The 17,037-nt window shown below is 38.7% G+C and overlaps 1 protein-coding gene across 2 annotated transcripts; it reads left to right on the forward strand.

Moving 5' to 3' along the window:
* Positions 1-214: 214 nt before the first annotated feature.
* LOC109001013 (formin-like protein 18) lies at positions 215-16,824 on the forward strand. Of its 2 annotated transcripts, XM_018978125.2 has the most exons (19): positions 215-778; positions 1,958-2,658; positions 3,694-3,915; positions 4,041-5,821; positions 5,907-6,036; positions 6,598-6,669; positions 6,789-6,887; positions 7,039-7,080; positions 7,405-7,485; positions 7,578-7,628; positions 7,760-7,841; positions 8,733-8,827; positions 9,046-9,117; positions 9,220-9,336; positions 15,282-15,350; positions 15,452-15,518; positions 15,943-16,116; positions 16,341-16,378; positions 16,480-16,824. In XM_018978125.2, exons 1-18 carry the CDS (start codon positions 706-708, stop codon positions 16,355-16,357), a joined length of 3,945 nt encoding a protein of 1,314 aa, XP_018833670.1. In that variant the 5' UTR covers positions 215-705; the 3' UTR covers positions 16,358-16,378; positions 16,480-16,824. The 2 variants fall into 2 exon arrangements, with proteins under 2 accessions (XP_018833670.1, XP_018833671.1); XM_018978126.2 differs by lacking the exons at positions 15,282-15,350; positions 15,452-15,518; positions 15,943-16,116; positions 16,341-16,378; positions 16,480-16,824 and having other exon boundaries at positions 9,197-9,308.
* Positions 16,825-17,037: the final 213 nt, after the last annotated feature.

Consider the following 17,037-nt stretch of genomic DNA (forward strand, 5'->3'; position numbering starts at 1 on the left):
GGAATGTTGTTAAGAAAAACATTATTAATTCAAAATTTAATTAAAAAATGAACATATGAAACAAAAAACATAAACTCTAGTTGGGATATATAGGTCCGTTAAAGTACCTTTTACAGTCGTCAGCGAGAGCCACACACACGTGCCACATCATTATCAATTTATCGGCGTTGCTTTGCTACGAAATAAACAGATACGGACAACACGCACTCGCGCAGGCAGAGAAAGACAGAGACAAACCTCAGATCCTGGGAATAGGATCACAAAAATAATTCCCTCTTAAAACAACCACCATATCTCACTCTTTTTGTTCCCCAATCTACAACGTGAGAATATGCCTAATCTCTCCTCTCGATCTCTCTCTTTTTCTCCGCCCCTCTCTCTACAGTTCTTCATGTCTTGATTGAAAGGAAAGCCAAGTCTCTCTCTCATACACCAAAGTGTGAATGTCAAGACAACGACAACAATAATACCCAGAAAGTGTTCCTTCAAGAGCCAGCAAAATCCATACCTCTGGTTAATTCCTGAATATTCACTCTCTTCAATGCCATCGTAGCCATTCTCAAGATTTTGTATTTTGCGGTTCCTTTGATCTGGGTATTTCAGCTGAGACGGGGGTTGAGCTTTCGTTCTATATACGAGTGTTGCATTGGACCGTTTAATTTCTAGGTTTCCCCGGTTGGGTATTCTGTCGGATCTCGAAAGACCATGGCATTGTTCCGCAAGTTCTTTTACCGGAAGCCGCCAGATGGACTCTTGGAGATCTCTGAAAGGGTTTACGGTATGTTTCTTTCGGTTGAGTTCTTTTAAATTTTGGTCATTTGAGGTTGCATATTAATGCGTCGGTAAAAAACGAAAATAGTGGCCGGATTAATTGGAGATTAATGAGTTCTGTTGAATTTTTATTATTTCATTTCAGTGTGGTGAATTTCCATCATTGGTGTCAATAGTAGTGCCTCTGGACATTCTTTATGCATACATAATGGTCTTTTTTCATGATTTACACACATTATTATCAGTCTAATTGGGAGTTGCTCAATGTGTAATTAGCATTTTGCATATGCTTAGAGATGGAGATTTTGTGTGCAAATCATACGTCAGGTATTGGAAGCACTAAAATGTCAGCGATTTAGAATTGCAACCTCTGTGTCAATTTGTGGCAAAGTCCTTAATTAGTTGCTTATGACCGCTGACAAGTTTTGGACCCTGTTATATTTGTCCAAGGACTGTACTTCAATGAATGCCACTCACATACACGCTCATATATTACATATGCATTGATGAGTTAGTGGAGTGTGTGTGCGTGTATGTACAGTATGTATGTATGTATGTACGTATGTGTGTGTGTGTGTGTTTGTATTGATGAATTATGGGAGTATCCTTGTTTATAATGGTCTATGTATCCTTGTTTCCATTCACCATTTAGTCTCGAAAGCTCTAATATATCAATTTTTGGTTTTCAGAAAATATAAAAAGGGAAGTCCTTAATTAGTTGCTTATGACCGCTGACAAGTTTTGGACCCTGTTATATTTGTCCAAGGACTGTACTTCAATGAATGCCACTCACATACACGCTCATATATTACATATGCATTGATGAGTTAGTGGAGTGTGTGTGCGTGTATGTACAGTATGTATGTATGTATGTACGTGTGTGTGTGTGTTTGTATTGATGAATTATGGGAGTATCCTTGTTTATAATGGTCTATGTATCCTTGTTTCCATTCACCATTTAGTCTCGAAAACTCTAATATATCAATTTTTGGTTTTCAGAAAATATAAAAAGGGAAATCATTGTATGTATAATAGCCTTTGCTTGTTTCCTTATTTTGCATGTTTTGGAGGAAACACATGTTTTAGGCCTGGATCGACTGAAGATTATTACACTGTTCGTTTTCATGCTGTAAAAGAATTTGACTAATATTATAGTTATGCTGTGATCATGCTGTTGCACGTGTAGTCTTTGACAGCTGTTTCACCACGGATGTTTGGGAAGAAGATGAGTATAAAGTCTACATAGGAGGAATAGTTGGTAAACTCCGTGAACACTTCCCTGATGCTTCATTCATGGTCTTCAACTTCCGAGAAGGAGAGAACCAAAGCCAGATTAGTAACATATTGTCCGAGTATGATATGACGGTGATGGATTATCCACGACACTATGAAGGCTGCCCGTTGCTCACAATGGAGATGATCCACCACTTTTTAAGATCAAGTGAAAGCTGGTTGTCACTTGGGCAACAAAATTTGCTCTTAATGCACTGTGAACGAGGTGGATGGCCGGTTTTGGCTTTCATGTTGGCTTCTCTTTTGATTTACAGGAAGCAGTACACCGGGGAACAAAAAACTCTGGACATGATTTACAAACAAGCACCTCGGGAACTTCTGCAGTTGATGTCACCACTGAATCCAATGCCTTCACAACTGAGGTACCTTCAGTACGTCTCCAGACGAAATGTCGGTTCAGAATGGCCTCCATTGGATAGGGCTCTTACATTGGACTGCATTATTATGAGATTCCTTCCTAATATGGATGGAGAAGGTGGTTGCTGTCCAATATTTAGGATATACGGACAGGATCCTTTTATGGCTGCTGATCGGACAACCAAAGTTCTGTTCTCAACTCCAAAGAGGAGCAAAATTGTTCGACACTACCAGCAGGTCAACCTAGCTAGGTCTTTTAACTATTGGATATAAATTTCCTTTTTCTTTAATCTGTGAATTCAATTGTGGTTCTTTCTGGATTAGGAAAAGAACCGCTCTTCATTTAATTTCTTTCTTATTGATCTTGATCGGCTGTGCTTCCCATGATTTATCTCACTTTTAGAAGAACTAGTTACTTTATGTGCCGTATTTTTGTTTGTCTGTATTGTGCTTCACAATTATTCATGCTTGTCTCTTCCTCTGCTTATACCGGCAACCAAAAGTACTAGAGCTTACGAATCTTCAGTCTCATGCTGGTGATGCTTATGATGTGAAAATGTCATACCTATGGCCGATCCACCCAAAGAAGTATCCTGGAATGGTAGCTTGGGTAATGCATATGATGTATGCTTAATAAGTTTTTAATCCGCCATGGTTCTCGGAACGAAGTGAATATCATGATACATTCAAGTGTCATGACAGAGTACATTCAAGTGTCATAAGGATGTCGTGTATAATGATCTGTGTATGGAGATCATTCTGATCATGGGCCAAGCTAATTAGTTTAATCAACCAGTGACTAAATAGAAAATTTGCCCCTGATGGTTCACCATATGATTTTGCTATATTGTTGTTACTGTTGTTTTGGTCGTTATTACAATATATCTTTGTTAGAATTTATAGATAGGTCAGTTCTGATTTAAGCAGTGGAGGTTAGAGCGTACGAACTCCATGGCAACTGAGAAATGTTTCACCTAAGTGCCTTAGTTCTTCATACTTTTGGGATTTTTCTAATTAATAAAAAAAAGATTTTGAACTGGCTAGTTAATATAATATAGCTAAGCTGGCATACTTGCCCATTTTAATCAAATTCAAAGTGGCAGTAATGACTAAGTTGGTGCCTTCTCACTTTCAATGTTTATTGCCTATTGCATGTTTTGTTTCTCTCCATCTTTATGCATTGCTAATGAAAGGGAGCTTATTATTGCATATTTTCCCAATTTAATTTTATATCATCCTTGTAATATTTCTCCTTACTACCTTATATTGCAGGCAGATTGTGAACTTGTTAAATTCGACATCCATTGCCATGTCCAAGGTGATGTTGTTCTTGAGTGCATTAGCCTGGATAATGATCTGGAACGTGAAGAGATGATGTTTCGAGTTATGTTTAATACTGCCTTTATACGCTCAAATATTTTGATTCTTAACGGTGACGAAATTGACATCTTATGGAATGCCAAGGATAAGTTTTCTAAGAATTTTAGAGCAGAGGTATTGATCTCTCTCCCAGTAGTTCTTTATTATGTTTACTACAACAACAGCTATATTGTTGAGGGACAAATTGCGTCATGTATGGACTCTGCTAAATCTTTTATCTGATCTGATCACTTGTGAAGGTTCTTTTTTCGGAGATGGATGCTGCAAATTCTCTTATTTCAATTGTTTGCCCTGGAATCGAGGAGAAAGAAGGCCTTCCAGTGGAAGCATTTGCTAAAGTACAAGAGATTTTCAATAATGTAGATTGGCTTGATCCCAAGGTAGATGTAGCATTGAATGTGCTGCAACAAATCAAAGAATCAGATTTTCTTCAGGAAACATCAAAATACATTTCTGTGCCTACTGCAGAAGGTATTTCGTTGCCGGATTCCACTCCAGAAAATCTAAAATCAGAATCAAAGGCATCAAAGGCTCAGGGGAAACAACCTATGCAATCTTTTGAATCATGTCTACATTCTGATTCAGTTAGGAAGAAGATTGAACCTCAAGAGTTACAGGTTGCACTCCAACGGCGGGCACAATCTAAGATCATATCCCAAAGAGGACGTCCCACTTCCCTATCAGCTCCGGCTTCTTCACAAGGCTCACCTGTCAATATATCAAGATACCACAGTGCGCCATCGGCCCTTGGCATTACAGCTTTGTTGCAAGATCATGCTGCATCTAATAGTGAAGAAGTAGTCAAGCATGCAGTGGCAATGGCTTTACATTCTCCAGCTCCTTCTATTTCAAATATAGCTAAACCTGTACAGCCAACAAAAGAACCCACTCCTTCAAAGCTAACAACTTCACATGCCTCTTTCTCATTACAGTCTTCAATTGATGCTACAAAAGAACCCACTCCTTCAAAGCTAAAACCTTCACATGCCTCTTTTTCATTACAGTCTTCAATTGATGTTACAAAAGAACCCACTCCTTCAAAGCTAACACCTTCACATGCCTCTTTCTCATTACAATCTTCAATAAATGTTCCTATAACTTCCGGAAAAACTTCTGCAGCTTCTCCATCTCATCAGTTGATGCCTCTATCAATTTCAAGTGCCAAAGATTCTTCACCTACTCAACATCCTGGGACCACAATACAGTCATCAATACCTCCTCCCTCCCCTCCTCCACCCCCTCCTTTTTATGGGGCATCTCCATCCGATGCTCTCAAGAGTTCTTGCTCAATCCCCCCTTCTCCTCCTTTTTCTGAGGTATCTCCATCTTCGTCTATCAAGAACTCATTTTCAGCTCCCCCTCCTCCGCCTCCACCCTCTTCTTTGCTGGGAACTCCCTTGTCTTCCACAATAAAAAACTCATTTTCAACTCCCCCACCCCCTCCTCCACCTCCTCTTTCAGAAACACCACCATCATTTCTCAAGACCTCACTTTCAGGTTCCCTTCCTCCTCCTCCACCCCCTGCTATTCCATCTTCAAATGCTTGTGCTGTTGATTCTGCGCCGTGTGTGAAGAACGCAGCAGTTACATCTGCTTCCCCACCGCCTCCACCTCTTCCACATTCTGGGCCTGCCTCAGGTCCAACTAAAATATCGTCGGCACCATCCCCACCACCACCGCCTCCACCTTCCCTTCCTCCTAATTCTGCCATGAAGGATTCTTCCTCAAAGAATTCTGCCCATGCTCCGCCTGTACCTCCCCCTCCAGCTCCCTTTGCCAAAGCTGGCAGTGCCTCTCCACAGTCTCACTCTAGAGCTAGTGCTGGAAATGTGCCTCCAATTCCTGGACCACCTTCCGGTGCTACATTAAGTTCAAAGGGATGGGGCGTATCACGTTCAAGTCCCAGAAATCAGGCTCCTCCTAAAAAGTCCAATCTTAAGCCGTATCATTGGTTAAAGTTGACAAGAGCGATGCAAGGAAGTTTATGGGCTGAAGCGCAGAAAACTGATGAAGCTTCCAAGTAGGCATCTTCTTCTTTGTCCGACTAATTTTGTTTATATGATTCTTGTGAACTTTTATTTCATATACTCTCTTATTGGTGCCAGGGCTCCAGATTTCGACATGTCAGAACTTGAGAGTCTTTTCTCAGCAGCTGCGCCAAATTCACAACATGGAAGCTCTGGTGGAAAATCGAATCGCCTCGGCTCTGGATCAAAGTCTGAAAAAGTTCAGTTGGTTAGTGTTTTAAGTTCTCATTCGCTCAAAACTCTGTTTTCATACTTTCCTGATTCTGGCGGGTAATTTTCTCCCGAAAAAAAAATGAATTGGGTTTGGGTCAGTCTCCTGGCCCTTGCGTGTGATTCCTGTGGGTTAACACTCGAGTTTTTATTTCTCAGAAAGATATATATTAGGTATATGCATTATAAATGATAAATTATAGATTCTCCCTCTCAATATTCCATTACGTATAAAGAGGGTCAAATAAACAAATTGACTAGTATATCCTTCTGTGGCAAAATATATTTCATGGATTCCCTCAAACATGCATTGCAAGGATATTCTTTCCCTTCAGAATGGAAAATATGTATATTCAAATAAACTTGAAGTGGTTATAATCAAAAGACTTTATAAACAAGTCTGCAAGTTGTTCTCCTGACTTTACAAATGGAACAAATATCTTTAGCCAGAATTTTTTATTGAACGGAGTAACATTCAATTTCAATATGTCTGTTCTTCCCATAGACATTGATAGCACTTCTAATCTACAATATGTATGGAATTAATGGGTTTCTGCAGATTGAGCTAAGGCGGGCATATAATTGTGAAATTATGCTTACTAAAGTTAAAGTCCCTTTGCCTGAGTTGGTGGTATGGTACTCCTTATGACATTTTTTTTTTCTCCTGAGCGTACTCCTTGTGGCATTTGTTTGCACATAAATGTTAGTTATGGCATCATAATTGCTTCCCTGCCTGCCCATTTCTTTTAGAGTTCAGTCCTTGCGTTGGATGAATCAGCACTAGATGTTGATCAGGTTGAGAATCTCATAAAGTTCTGTCCAACGAAAGAAGAGATAGATTTGCTAAAGGTATCCTATCTTCTTCCAATTGAAATCTTGATCTAGTCCCCCCATGTCTGCATATCGTACCCACTGAGTATTCTCTATCCCATTCATGAGTACAATTCTCCAGATTTTTATTTTAATCTTTCTCGTGTTATAATCAAGCTTTATTGTTCAGGGTTATGGTGGAAATAAGGAAAACTTGGGGAAATGTGAACAGGTATGGGCCGGATTTTTCTTCTCTTTTTGATTTGTAACTTTGAGTAGTATGGCTGATGCCACCATTACAATCGAATAGACAAGCCGGTCGTTGGCCTAGACATGTACATTAATCAATTTTTCAGTCCATTGCATCAGACGAGGAAAGAAGATATACAGATGATCATCTATGGGCTGTCAATTTCATTATGTTTTAGCTCATCATTCAAGTTGGAGTCCTATTCATCGTATCAATATTTGACTTTTCATCATGAACTTCATAAATATCTCAATCCTGTCTTTTTCCATGATGTTCTGAATCACTTTTTTTTTCCCCCTCTAATAGTTTTTCTTAGAATTGATGAAAGTGCCGCGGGTGGAGTCAAAGCTGAGAGTTTTCTCCTTTAAGATACAATTCCATTCTCAGGTCATATGATTTCTATTTCACCATTTTTCCACATGCTTTCTGTTGTTGTCCTTTTTGTTGCTTTAGCCCTTGTCCTGTAATATTTCTTTCAGGTTTCCGACCTCAGAAATAATTTGAATATTGTCAATTCTGCATCTGAAGAGGCAAGTTACATTGTCATATACCATTATCTTGCGTCTTCAAAATGTTTTTCTGAATAATTTAATCTCAACACCATTTTCCAAAAAATAAAAAATAAAAATTATAACACCATTTTCACCATTGTGCTTATCAGACCAGAAATTCGGCCAAGTTGAAAAGAATCATGCAAACCATTCTTTCCCTGGGTAATGCTTTGAACCATGGAACTGCAAGAGGTGAGCTAAATTTCCTTGGAAGTGTTTTTCTTTTTTGTTTTTTAACTTTTGCGCATCATCCCAAGGTATATAAATTGTATATGAATTTTGGGTATACAACGATACCCTGTATACAAGACATGAGATATCAAAAAAGATTATTGTAAAAAATCAAGTATTTTTTCTTGTATACGCGCTTTATGTACTCGGGTTTCATCTATTCTTCACTGTCAAAAAAATGTACCATTACCTATATATATATATATATAAAATACTGCAGTGGTGACAAAGCCACCTGATTTTTAAATGATAATAATATAATAGGTTTGGCATTTGTAAAGACAAGGAGAAAAAGTAGAACTTCAAGCCAAAAATTAAAAAAAAAAAAAAGAATCATCTTTCCCTGCAGATTGCCCTCACTTGTCAGTTCCGTTCTAGCTTAAACTTGATCTGATCATATTCTGGGTCTGATGAGAATGCAAGTAAGAAAAAAAAAAACCCTCGGGAATTAGAGTTTCTTCAAGTTGTTGGCCTTTTGAGTGGGAGACCCATCTATATTTATTTTCACATCGGATCTATTAGTACTTGAACGAGGTCATGCCGATATCTTCAAGTTGTTCTAGTTGCAGGGTGGAGTTGGACCATATATGGGTCATTTCAAGTGATACTGCTTTGTGCCAGAACTATGAGCTCAACTCTGGAACAACTTACATTTTTTTTAATGGAATTTCTGACGTCTCTAAGTTAATGTCTATGTACAAGCGTGTTTGTTGATGTTCATCTATCTATCGTGGAGTACCTTTTCCCTTGAAGCATCAGCTGTCAACATTTGCCTTTAACTATGCTGTACAATTTTATTTTGGAGCAATCTTGCTTTCTTCTTGCAATAAGTTTGTAACACTATTGCTGCAGGTTCTGCAATTGGATTTCGATTGGATAGTCTCCTTAAACTCACTGATACACGAGCCCGGAATAACAAGATGACTCTCATGCATTATCTTTGTAAGGTAGAATATTTAATATAACAAGATGACTCTTTTGGTTAATCTTAAGACAAGAGTTTTTTTGAATTTCTTTTCCCTCTGGTTAATGGTTAATTTTGGTTTCGTTTTACTCGTGTTGCTTCTACATCTCGGTCAACATTAAAATTTGTATTTCTGTACACTTCTCTTCGGAACAATCATTTATAATTTTCAGTAATAAATTTCTGCTTGGCAAGCTGTAGGTGCTTGCTGAAAAGTTGCCAGAACTTCTTGATTTTCCAAAAGAGCTTGAGAGTTTGGAGGCTTCAACAAAGGTATCATTTTTGGTTTTGTTTTCTTTCTGGGTATACACTTTGTGGAAGAAGTTAATTTCCTGTATTTCTGTCTTTGTAGCTAAAAGTCACATTACCATGCAGATACAATTGAAATATTTGGCGGAGGAAATGCAGGCCGTTAGTAAGGGGCTGGAGAAAGTTGTACAGGAATTGTCTGCCTCAGAAAATGACGGTCGTGTTTCGAATGAATTTTGCAAGGTACTCTGTTCATCGACTCCAAATGTGTTCAATTGTGTGAATGAAGTTTCTTTACATAATGATACTGCATTATTTTCCTACAGCTGATGGATGCATTGATTTGAAGCATGTGATATACTTTCATAAACTTAACCTATATTAGCTGGACCCCTTGCGATAGACCATGCCAATAGCATCCCTTACTTCTCTAGGGGTCTGATTCTGTGTAATTTGTGGCAACGATTATAGTCCATAAACTTTTTCTGCTATCTCCTAAACTGCCACTCTATTTTCCTATGGAGGAGACTTGTTCCTAGATCATAACAAGTACCTGAGCTGATTTGCGCCCAATTTCATTTCAATCTATCTCGTGGTAAGTGAATAGTTAGTCGAAAGAGTCACTGCCTAAAGAATGACAAAATTCTTCTGTAAAAGATTTCTCCTCACGCTGTATTCAATATCAGTCGTGCCTTTATATAGGCATTTGGTTACAAGCATAGCAATACAAATAGAAAAGGAAAATAAAGGTAAAAAGAATCAAGTTTGTTATACTGGCTGTACGTTTATTACAAAAGGCTGTACATAGCAAGGAATGGACTGTCATAACAGAATTGGCAGCACTAGCGCACTCCTGAAGATTCTGATGAGTCAACCGAGGTGTATTGCTGCAGCTTTTTATTTTGTCCACTGTGATGCATTATCGAGTTTATGTTAATACGCCCCTTCGAGTCAAATGGGGTGTCACACACATTGAGACTCATTCTTAGAGAAGAAAACTTGTCAGCAACTAAGGGTTTTGTAAATACATCTGCAATCTGATCTTTACTACTGCAAAAAGAAACTTGAAGCGTCTTGGCAGCTACCCTGTCACGAACAAAGTGAATGTCTATGTCTATGTGTTTAGTGCATGAGTGATAAACAGGATTGGAAGTAAGATATATTGCTCCCAAGCTATCACACCATAAGATAGGTGGATGATGAAGAGAAAAACCAAGTTCTTTGATCAAAGTCTGTAACCAAATAAGCTCAGCCATAGTATTAGCTAGAGATCGATACTCAGCCTCTGTACTTGATCTTGCAACAATGTGCTGTTTACGGGAGCTCCAGGAAATTAAGTAATGACCCGTAAAGATGCAGAAGCCTCCGGTGGAACGTCGATCATCGGGACAGCCCGCCCAATCGGCATCCGAGTAAGCATGAAGAGTAAAACCAAATTGTTTTGTAAAAAAGAGACCATGATTGATAGAAAATTTTAGGTATCTCAGAATCCTTTTTACAGCAGTCCAATGGGTAAGTTTAGGGTCATGCATGAATTGACAGACTTTGTTCACAGCGAAAGAAATATCTGGTCTAGTTAGAGACAAGTATTGAAGGCTCCCAACGACACTACTACACAGGGTAGGATTATCAAAAGAGGGAGAATCAAACTTGGAAAGTTTAGTGGTTGCAGACATGGGGGAAGAAATGGGGTTGGATTCAGTCATATTGGTCTTCTTTAGAATATCATATATGTACTTGCGTTGGGACAACAACATACCACTAGGTAAATAATCTAATTCCAAACCAAGAAAATAAGACAAATTAACACCCTAAGTCTTTGACAGGAAAAGCACGGCTCAGATTGGCAAGAAATTTTTCGAAAGCAGCAGATGAAGAGGATGTAATGACCATGTCATCAACATAAACTAATGTAAAGATGCAGAAATTTTCTCTATGAAGAATAAACAACGATGGATCCCCTTTTGAGGCTGTGAAGCCATAGTTAAGAAGCCAAGTACTCAGCTCAGAGAACCAGGCACGAGGTGCCTGTTAGAGGCCATAAATGGCCTTGTGAAGTTTACACACGTAATCAGGATGATTGGGATTGACAAATCCAGGGGGCTGTTCCATAAAAACAGTCTCATTGAGCCTTCCATGAAGGAAGGCATTTTGAATATCTATTTGCCGTAGAGACCAATTTTGAGAAATGGCCACAGAGAGGACTAACCGAATGGTGGTGGGCTTTACTACGGGGCTGAAGGTTTCAGTGTAGTCGACTCCAGGTTGTTGATAAAAGCCTTTTGCAACCAGCCTAGCTTTCCTTCTCTCAATCGACCCATCCGAGTGAAGCTTAGTCCGAAAGACCCACCTGCAACCAACAAGATTACAGGCATGTATAGGGGGAACAAGTGACCACGTTTGGGTTTGAACCAGAGCATTGTATTCATTGGCCATGGCATCTTTCCATTCGGGAAATTTTGAAGCAAGGGTAAAAGACAATGGCTCATTGGGAATGGTTTTAGTGGAGATAAGACAGGTTCGTGATGGGTAAGGAATGGTGCCATCTGTGGGGACATGAGGACGGGAGGAATTGGTTTGAGAGCATGTGATTATGGGCGATCGAGGAGGAATGAGGCACAGTGGATTTGGAGCAAATGGAAATGCAGAGAATATTGGGGAAGAAGGTGAATGTGTCGGTGAGGAAGAAGAAGTCGTGGGTTGGTTTGAAGAGTTTGGGCTGGGATAACTTGACTGGGTTGAGTTTGTATGATGTATATGAGGTGGGCTGGGTTGATGAATCGGAGGTGGGCTTAGGATAGACGGCTGAAGGCATGGGAGAGGGACGGTCTGGTTAGTGGACTGAGGTGGAGTTGGGTTGGTTTTTTTGTATGAAAAATTTTGTTCTGCAAAGATAACATCCCTAGAAATGTAGAGACGATTATTTTTGAGATCAAGACATTTGTATCCTTTGTGGGAGGGACTATATCCAAGAAAGATGCATGACGTGGACCGAAAATTTAATTTGTGTCGATTGTAAGGGTGTAAATTAGGCCAGCATTCACATCCAAAATTTTTTAAAAAAGTGTAATCCGGTGGTTTGTAATAAATCATGGAATGTGGAGATTTATTATGTAAAACAGGTGTGGGAAGTAAATTAATTAAATAAGTGGCCGTTTGAAAAGCATCATCCCAAAAAGAAAGAGGTAGAGAAGCTTGGGCTAAAAGAGTGAGACCAGTTTCTACAATATGACGATATTTTCGTTCGATAAGTCCATTTTGTTGATGAGTGTGCGGGCATGAAAAACGGTGAGGATTTTTACAAAGAGGGGTGAGAGAGCGAAATTCTCCACCGGCATCAGTTTGAAGTGATATTATTTTGCAATTAAAGAAGCGTTCAGCAAAATTAATAAAAGAAGTGAAAGTAGACAAGACATCTGATTTAAGTTTGAGAGGAAAAATCCATGAAAATCTGGTGAAATAATCAACAATAGACAGGTAATATTTGAAGTCATTTTTGGACATAAGTGGAGTTGAGCCCCATACATCGGCCCAAACTAACTCTAAGGGCTTGGTAGTGCGAGTTGAACTTGAAGGAAACGGGAGCTGGTGTGCCTTAGCCAGGGGGCATTCGGGACAAGTAAACTTGGAGTCAGTGGGGAAATACGGCAAATAGTTGGATCGCAGGATTTGGGAAACCAGATCAAGGGAGGGGTGTCCAAGGCGTCGGTGCCATTGACTGATGGTGGTTCGTTCTTCAAGAAGGGCACTTGGGGAGGAGGAGGTCAAGGGAGGAGGAAACTGGTAGAGACCTTCACGGATAGGTCCGTTGATGAGGAGCTTCCCTGTGATTTTGTCCTTAACAGAAAAATGATTTGAATGAAATTAAAAAAAACAAGCATTATCATGACAAAATTGAGAAACAGACACCAAATTCTTAGTAATAGAAGGCACATGAAGCAGTTTTGAGAGATGAAAAGAAGAGAAATTAGAAAGTAATGAAGAGTCACCAATGTTTTCGATAGGAAGTCCACTTCCATTGCCGACTCTGATTTGATCATTTCCTGTGTAAGGTTCTGAGGAGAGGTTTAGTTGAGAAAGGTCATGGGTGATGTGGTGAGTAGTGGCAGAATCAGGGTACCATGATTTATTGATAAAAAAAAAAAAAGAATCAGGGTACCATGATGAGTCAGTGATGGCGAAAGGAGAGGTGTAGTTGGCTAAAGGGGGAGTGGAGAAAGACTGAGGTGGTTTGTACTGGTACGCATGATCAAATCTTGAGTAACATTGAAGGGCTATGTGACCTGTTTTGGAGCAAATCTGACATGTGGGGCGAGGAAAAGTTGATTGTGAGTTGTTATTTTGAAAGGGCCGGGACTGAGATGGTGAAAATCGTCCACGGTAAAAACCTCTGTTACGGCCACGACTAAATCTATTCCCCCTATAGGAACCTCTGCCCCTTTGGTCTCGAGATTGGCCAGTGCTTAGGTTTACTGATGGTTCAAGAGAGGTAAGAGAGCTAGTGTTGCGAGAGACATGGGTCATTCGGCTTTCATGAACTAGAAGAAGATGGTATAGTTCATTTGAAGTGATGGGTTCGGTTCTTGTAGTTATGGAGGTAACGAATGACTCATACAAGGGACCAAGGCCATTTAGAAGATATGTCACAAACTCTTTGCCAGGCAGTGGGTTCCCAGTAGCAGCAATAGTATCAGCTAGCATTCTAACATTGCTAAAAAAGTCAGAAACAGATTGCTCTCCTTTAGAAAGGTTGGTGAGTTGAAATCTAACATAGAACTCTTTGGCTTGGGAGTGGGAACTAAACATGGATTCAAGCTTGAGCCACAACTCCCTTGAGGTTCCTGCAGTAACAACATGACCAATAACAGAATCAGCAAGAGAGGAAAACAAAATACTAAGGATCATTTAATCAGTCTTTTGCCAAGAAAGATAGTCAGGATTGGTTTTTGGCATTGAATTTGACTCCGTTAGGAGAGTTTTGGGAGGGATGATCTGAGTGCCATTTACAAAAGAAAAAAGGTCTTGTCCTTTAAGATAAGCAGAGATCTGAACTTTTCAAAGCAAATAATTATCAGGGTTTAATTTGATTGTGACTATGTGAGAAAAGGAGGGAGAGATAGAGGTGGAAGATGATGTAGTCATTGCAAGGTGTGGATCGAGAGACTGCTAGTCAGCAGCTCTGATACCATAAAGAATGACAAAATTCTTCTATAAAAGATTTCTCCTCACGCTGTATTCAATATCAGTCGTGCCTTTATATAGGCATTTGGTTACAAGCATAGCAATACAAATAGAAAAGGAAAATAAAGGTAAAAAGAATCAAGTTTGTTATACTGGCTGTACGTTTATTACAAAAGGCTGTACATAGCAAGGAATGGACTGTCATAACAGAATTGGCAGCACTAGCGCACTCCTGAAGATTCTGATGAGTCGACTGAGGTGTATTGCTGCAGCTTTTTATTTTGTCCACTGTGATGCATTATCGAGTTTATGTTAATACTGCCAACAACTTCCTAACGAGATCTTGTATTGAAAGAAGGGCCAGCGAGTGAAGAGATCAGGAAGTACGTTAGTATGATATACTGCTTCCAACTAGCCTAGCTTTGCCTTTTAAAGTGCCCTTTCAATTCAGACAGTTATTCCACATTCAGAGTGATATATTTTGCCTAGGCTTGGATAGTTAAAAAAGCATTAATATGGCCAAAAGGAGGGGAAGTGGGTAGGACATAATTTTTATATTTTCCCACCATTGATTTTAAAGTGAGGAATCAAAAAGTGTTCACTTGTACCAGTTGAATTCCCTAACTCAAAATCAGTCACCTGTGTTGATTATAACAGAAAGCTCAAACAGTCATCAGATCATATATATTACAGTACATACGTACATGGTAATAAAATAAACATTGAAGTCCTGCCATGATAACAGATCTTACACTCCTGGTGGGTCTTGAACTCACACTTTACCCTGTTCTTATAGAAAGAAGAGGTGTTATCCAAGCTTTTTAACACGGTGGGAAATTCTTCTTGATTTAACACCATTCGAAGAGGACGTGGTCTTTTTCCCGTTTAAACACTTCCCCTTTGTCGAATACCTGCTTTTAAACTTAAAATAGTTTACTTGGACATTGTTTTCTGATTAAATTTAATTCAAGTTATTAATATTACTTCTTTCATTGGGAAACATTCAGATTTTGAAGGAGTTTCTTAGCTATGCTGAAGCTGAAGTGAGGTCTTTGGCTTCACTTTATTCTGGTGTGGTATGTATCTAGCTCATTTTGATGGAATTGGTTTTAGAGTACATTAGTTAGGTGCTTGCAAGATGATATTACTAGACATATTTCTGAATTTGGATTTTCAGGGTAGAAATGCAGATGCATTGGCTCTTTATTTTGGGGAAGATCCAGCCCGTTGTCCATTTGAGCAAGGTATATTTGGTCTTAAGGTTTCGAATAATCTGTGTTCCTGTTTAAACTGCAGTAGGAAAAAGAAATGAAAAAAAAATAAAACAACCAGTTATTTATACATCAGTGATTGATCAATTACTCAAATAGCAACAGTTCGAGCAATCTTCTATAACATGGCTCATCGATCATTCATTGTCCTACTGAGTTAAGGAACAATCAGTAGTACTTGCATATCATGGTTAATTTATATATATTAGCTAATAGAATTTCTCCAATCGGTGAGCATGAATACTTATTATTAGCTTGATATATTTTGCATTTACTATGTACTCCAAGCTGCTATACTAATCTCTGAATCTTGTGTGTGGTGCATGCATGCATGCTATGATCTATAGTGGCTTTTAAATCATTTTTTTTTTTCTTGATTTGTTGTATGTACTCGTAGTCGTATCTACTCTGCTCAACTTTGTGAGGATGTTTGTACGAGCACACGAAGAAAACTGCAAATATATTGAGCTCGAAAAGAAGAAAGCACAGAAGGAGGAAGAAAATGAGAAGATAGCGTTGGGTGCTTCCAAAAAGGAGTCCGTAAACCTGATGCGGACTACCATCAAGAGTGGTAACATGAATTGATCAAGCTAATTACTTGTTAGCAACACAACATAACCTAACCTAAGTAGTACTGCTGCATGAAAAAGAAAGCCCTTACATGCAATTAGGACTGAGAGTACGTACGTACAAAACGACGTACGTATAACCAGCAGCTAGCTAGCATGCACTGCATATATGGTATATATTGATGATCATCATGATAATAACTCAACGGCTAATGGATCAACGCAGATGGTGTAGCTAGCTGAGAGATTTTTTATTCTTAAGTGGTAAGCCTTATATATACTTCGCCCGCCCAGCTTTATTTCCCGTTCTGAAATTTATGTTAGTTTCATTATATATTTTGAATGATTTATTTTCTTTGGAGCAGTGATGCTGGAGCTGCATGCATATATGGAGTCCTATTATTCAATGAGCCCGGCCTTCTGATCATATGCTGATCTTCGGAAATTTTGCAGTAAAATTTTAGTTTTGACAACATACCCCATCCTGATCTGATCCCCCTCCCTAGCTAGCTAGCTAGCTAGCTCGTTTCTTCCATCATTAATATTTGATCTGCATGTATATTTTTTGGATGTTAGGATGTAAATGTCGATATATATACACATATATAGATAGATTAATGTTACGAATATATGACTAGAAATTAAGGGCATTAATATTTCATCTTTCTGAAAAGAAATCAGTAGTACTACTGAGGGATGTATATATATATTTGCGGTATCATGAGCAATATATTTATATATATATATATATAATTAAAGCCATTTTTCTAAGCATATTATATTAAAGGATAATTCTATGCATCAGCCTACACACTTCACACACCATGCATTTAATTTTTTTTTTTTTTTTTTAAACCTCAATACACTAAGTGTGTTGAGTGTGTGATAAATAGTAGGCTGATGCAAATATTTTTCCTTATATT

The sequence above is a fragment of the Juglans regia genome, chromosome 8 (genome assembly GCF_001411555.2).
Source record: "Juglans regia cultivar Chandler chromosome 8, Walnut 2.0, whole genome shotgun sequence".
In the NCBI taxonomy this organism is placed as follows: domain Eukaryota; kingdom Viridiplantae; phylum Streptophyta; class Magnoliopsida; order Fagales; family Juglandaceae; genus Juglans; species Juglans regia.

What these genes read in the sequence shown, in the direction of transcription:
- LOC109001013 (XM_018978125.2), top strand. Translation starts at nt 706, where the DNA reads ATGGCATTGTTCCGCAAGTTCTTTTACCGGAAGCCGCCAGATGGACTC. An exon ending in CTAAGAATTTTAGAGCAGAG is followed by an intron (nt 3,916 to 4,040) that starts GTATTGATCTCT and finishes TCACTTGTGAAG; the next exon opens with GTTCTTTTTTCGGAGATGGA. An exon ending in GTTTGGAGGCTTCAACAAAG is followed by an intron (nt 9,118 to 9,219) that starts GTATCATTTTTG and finishes ATTACCATGCAG; the next exon opens with ATACAATTGAAATATTTGGC.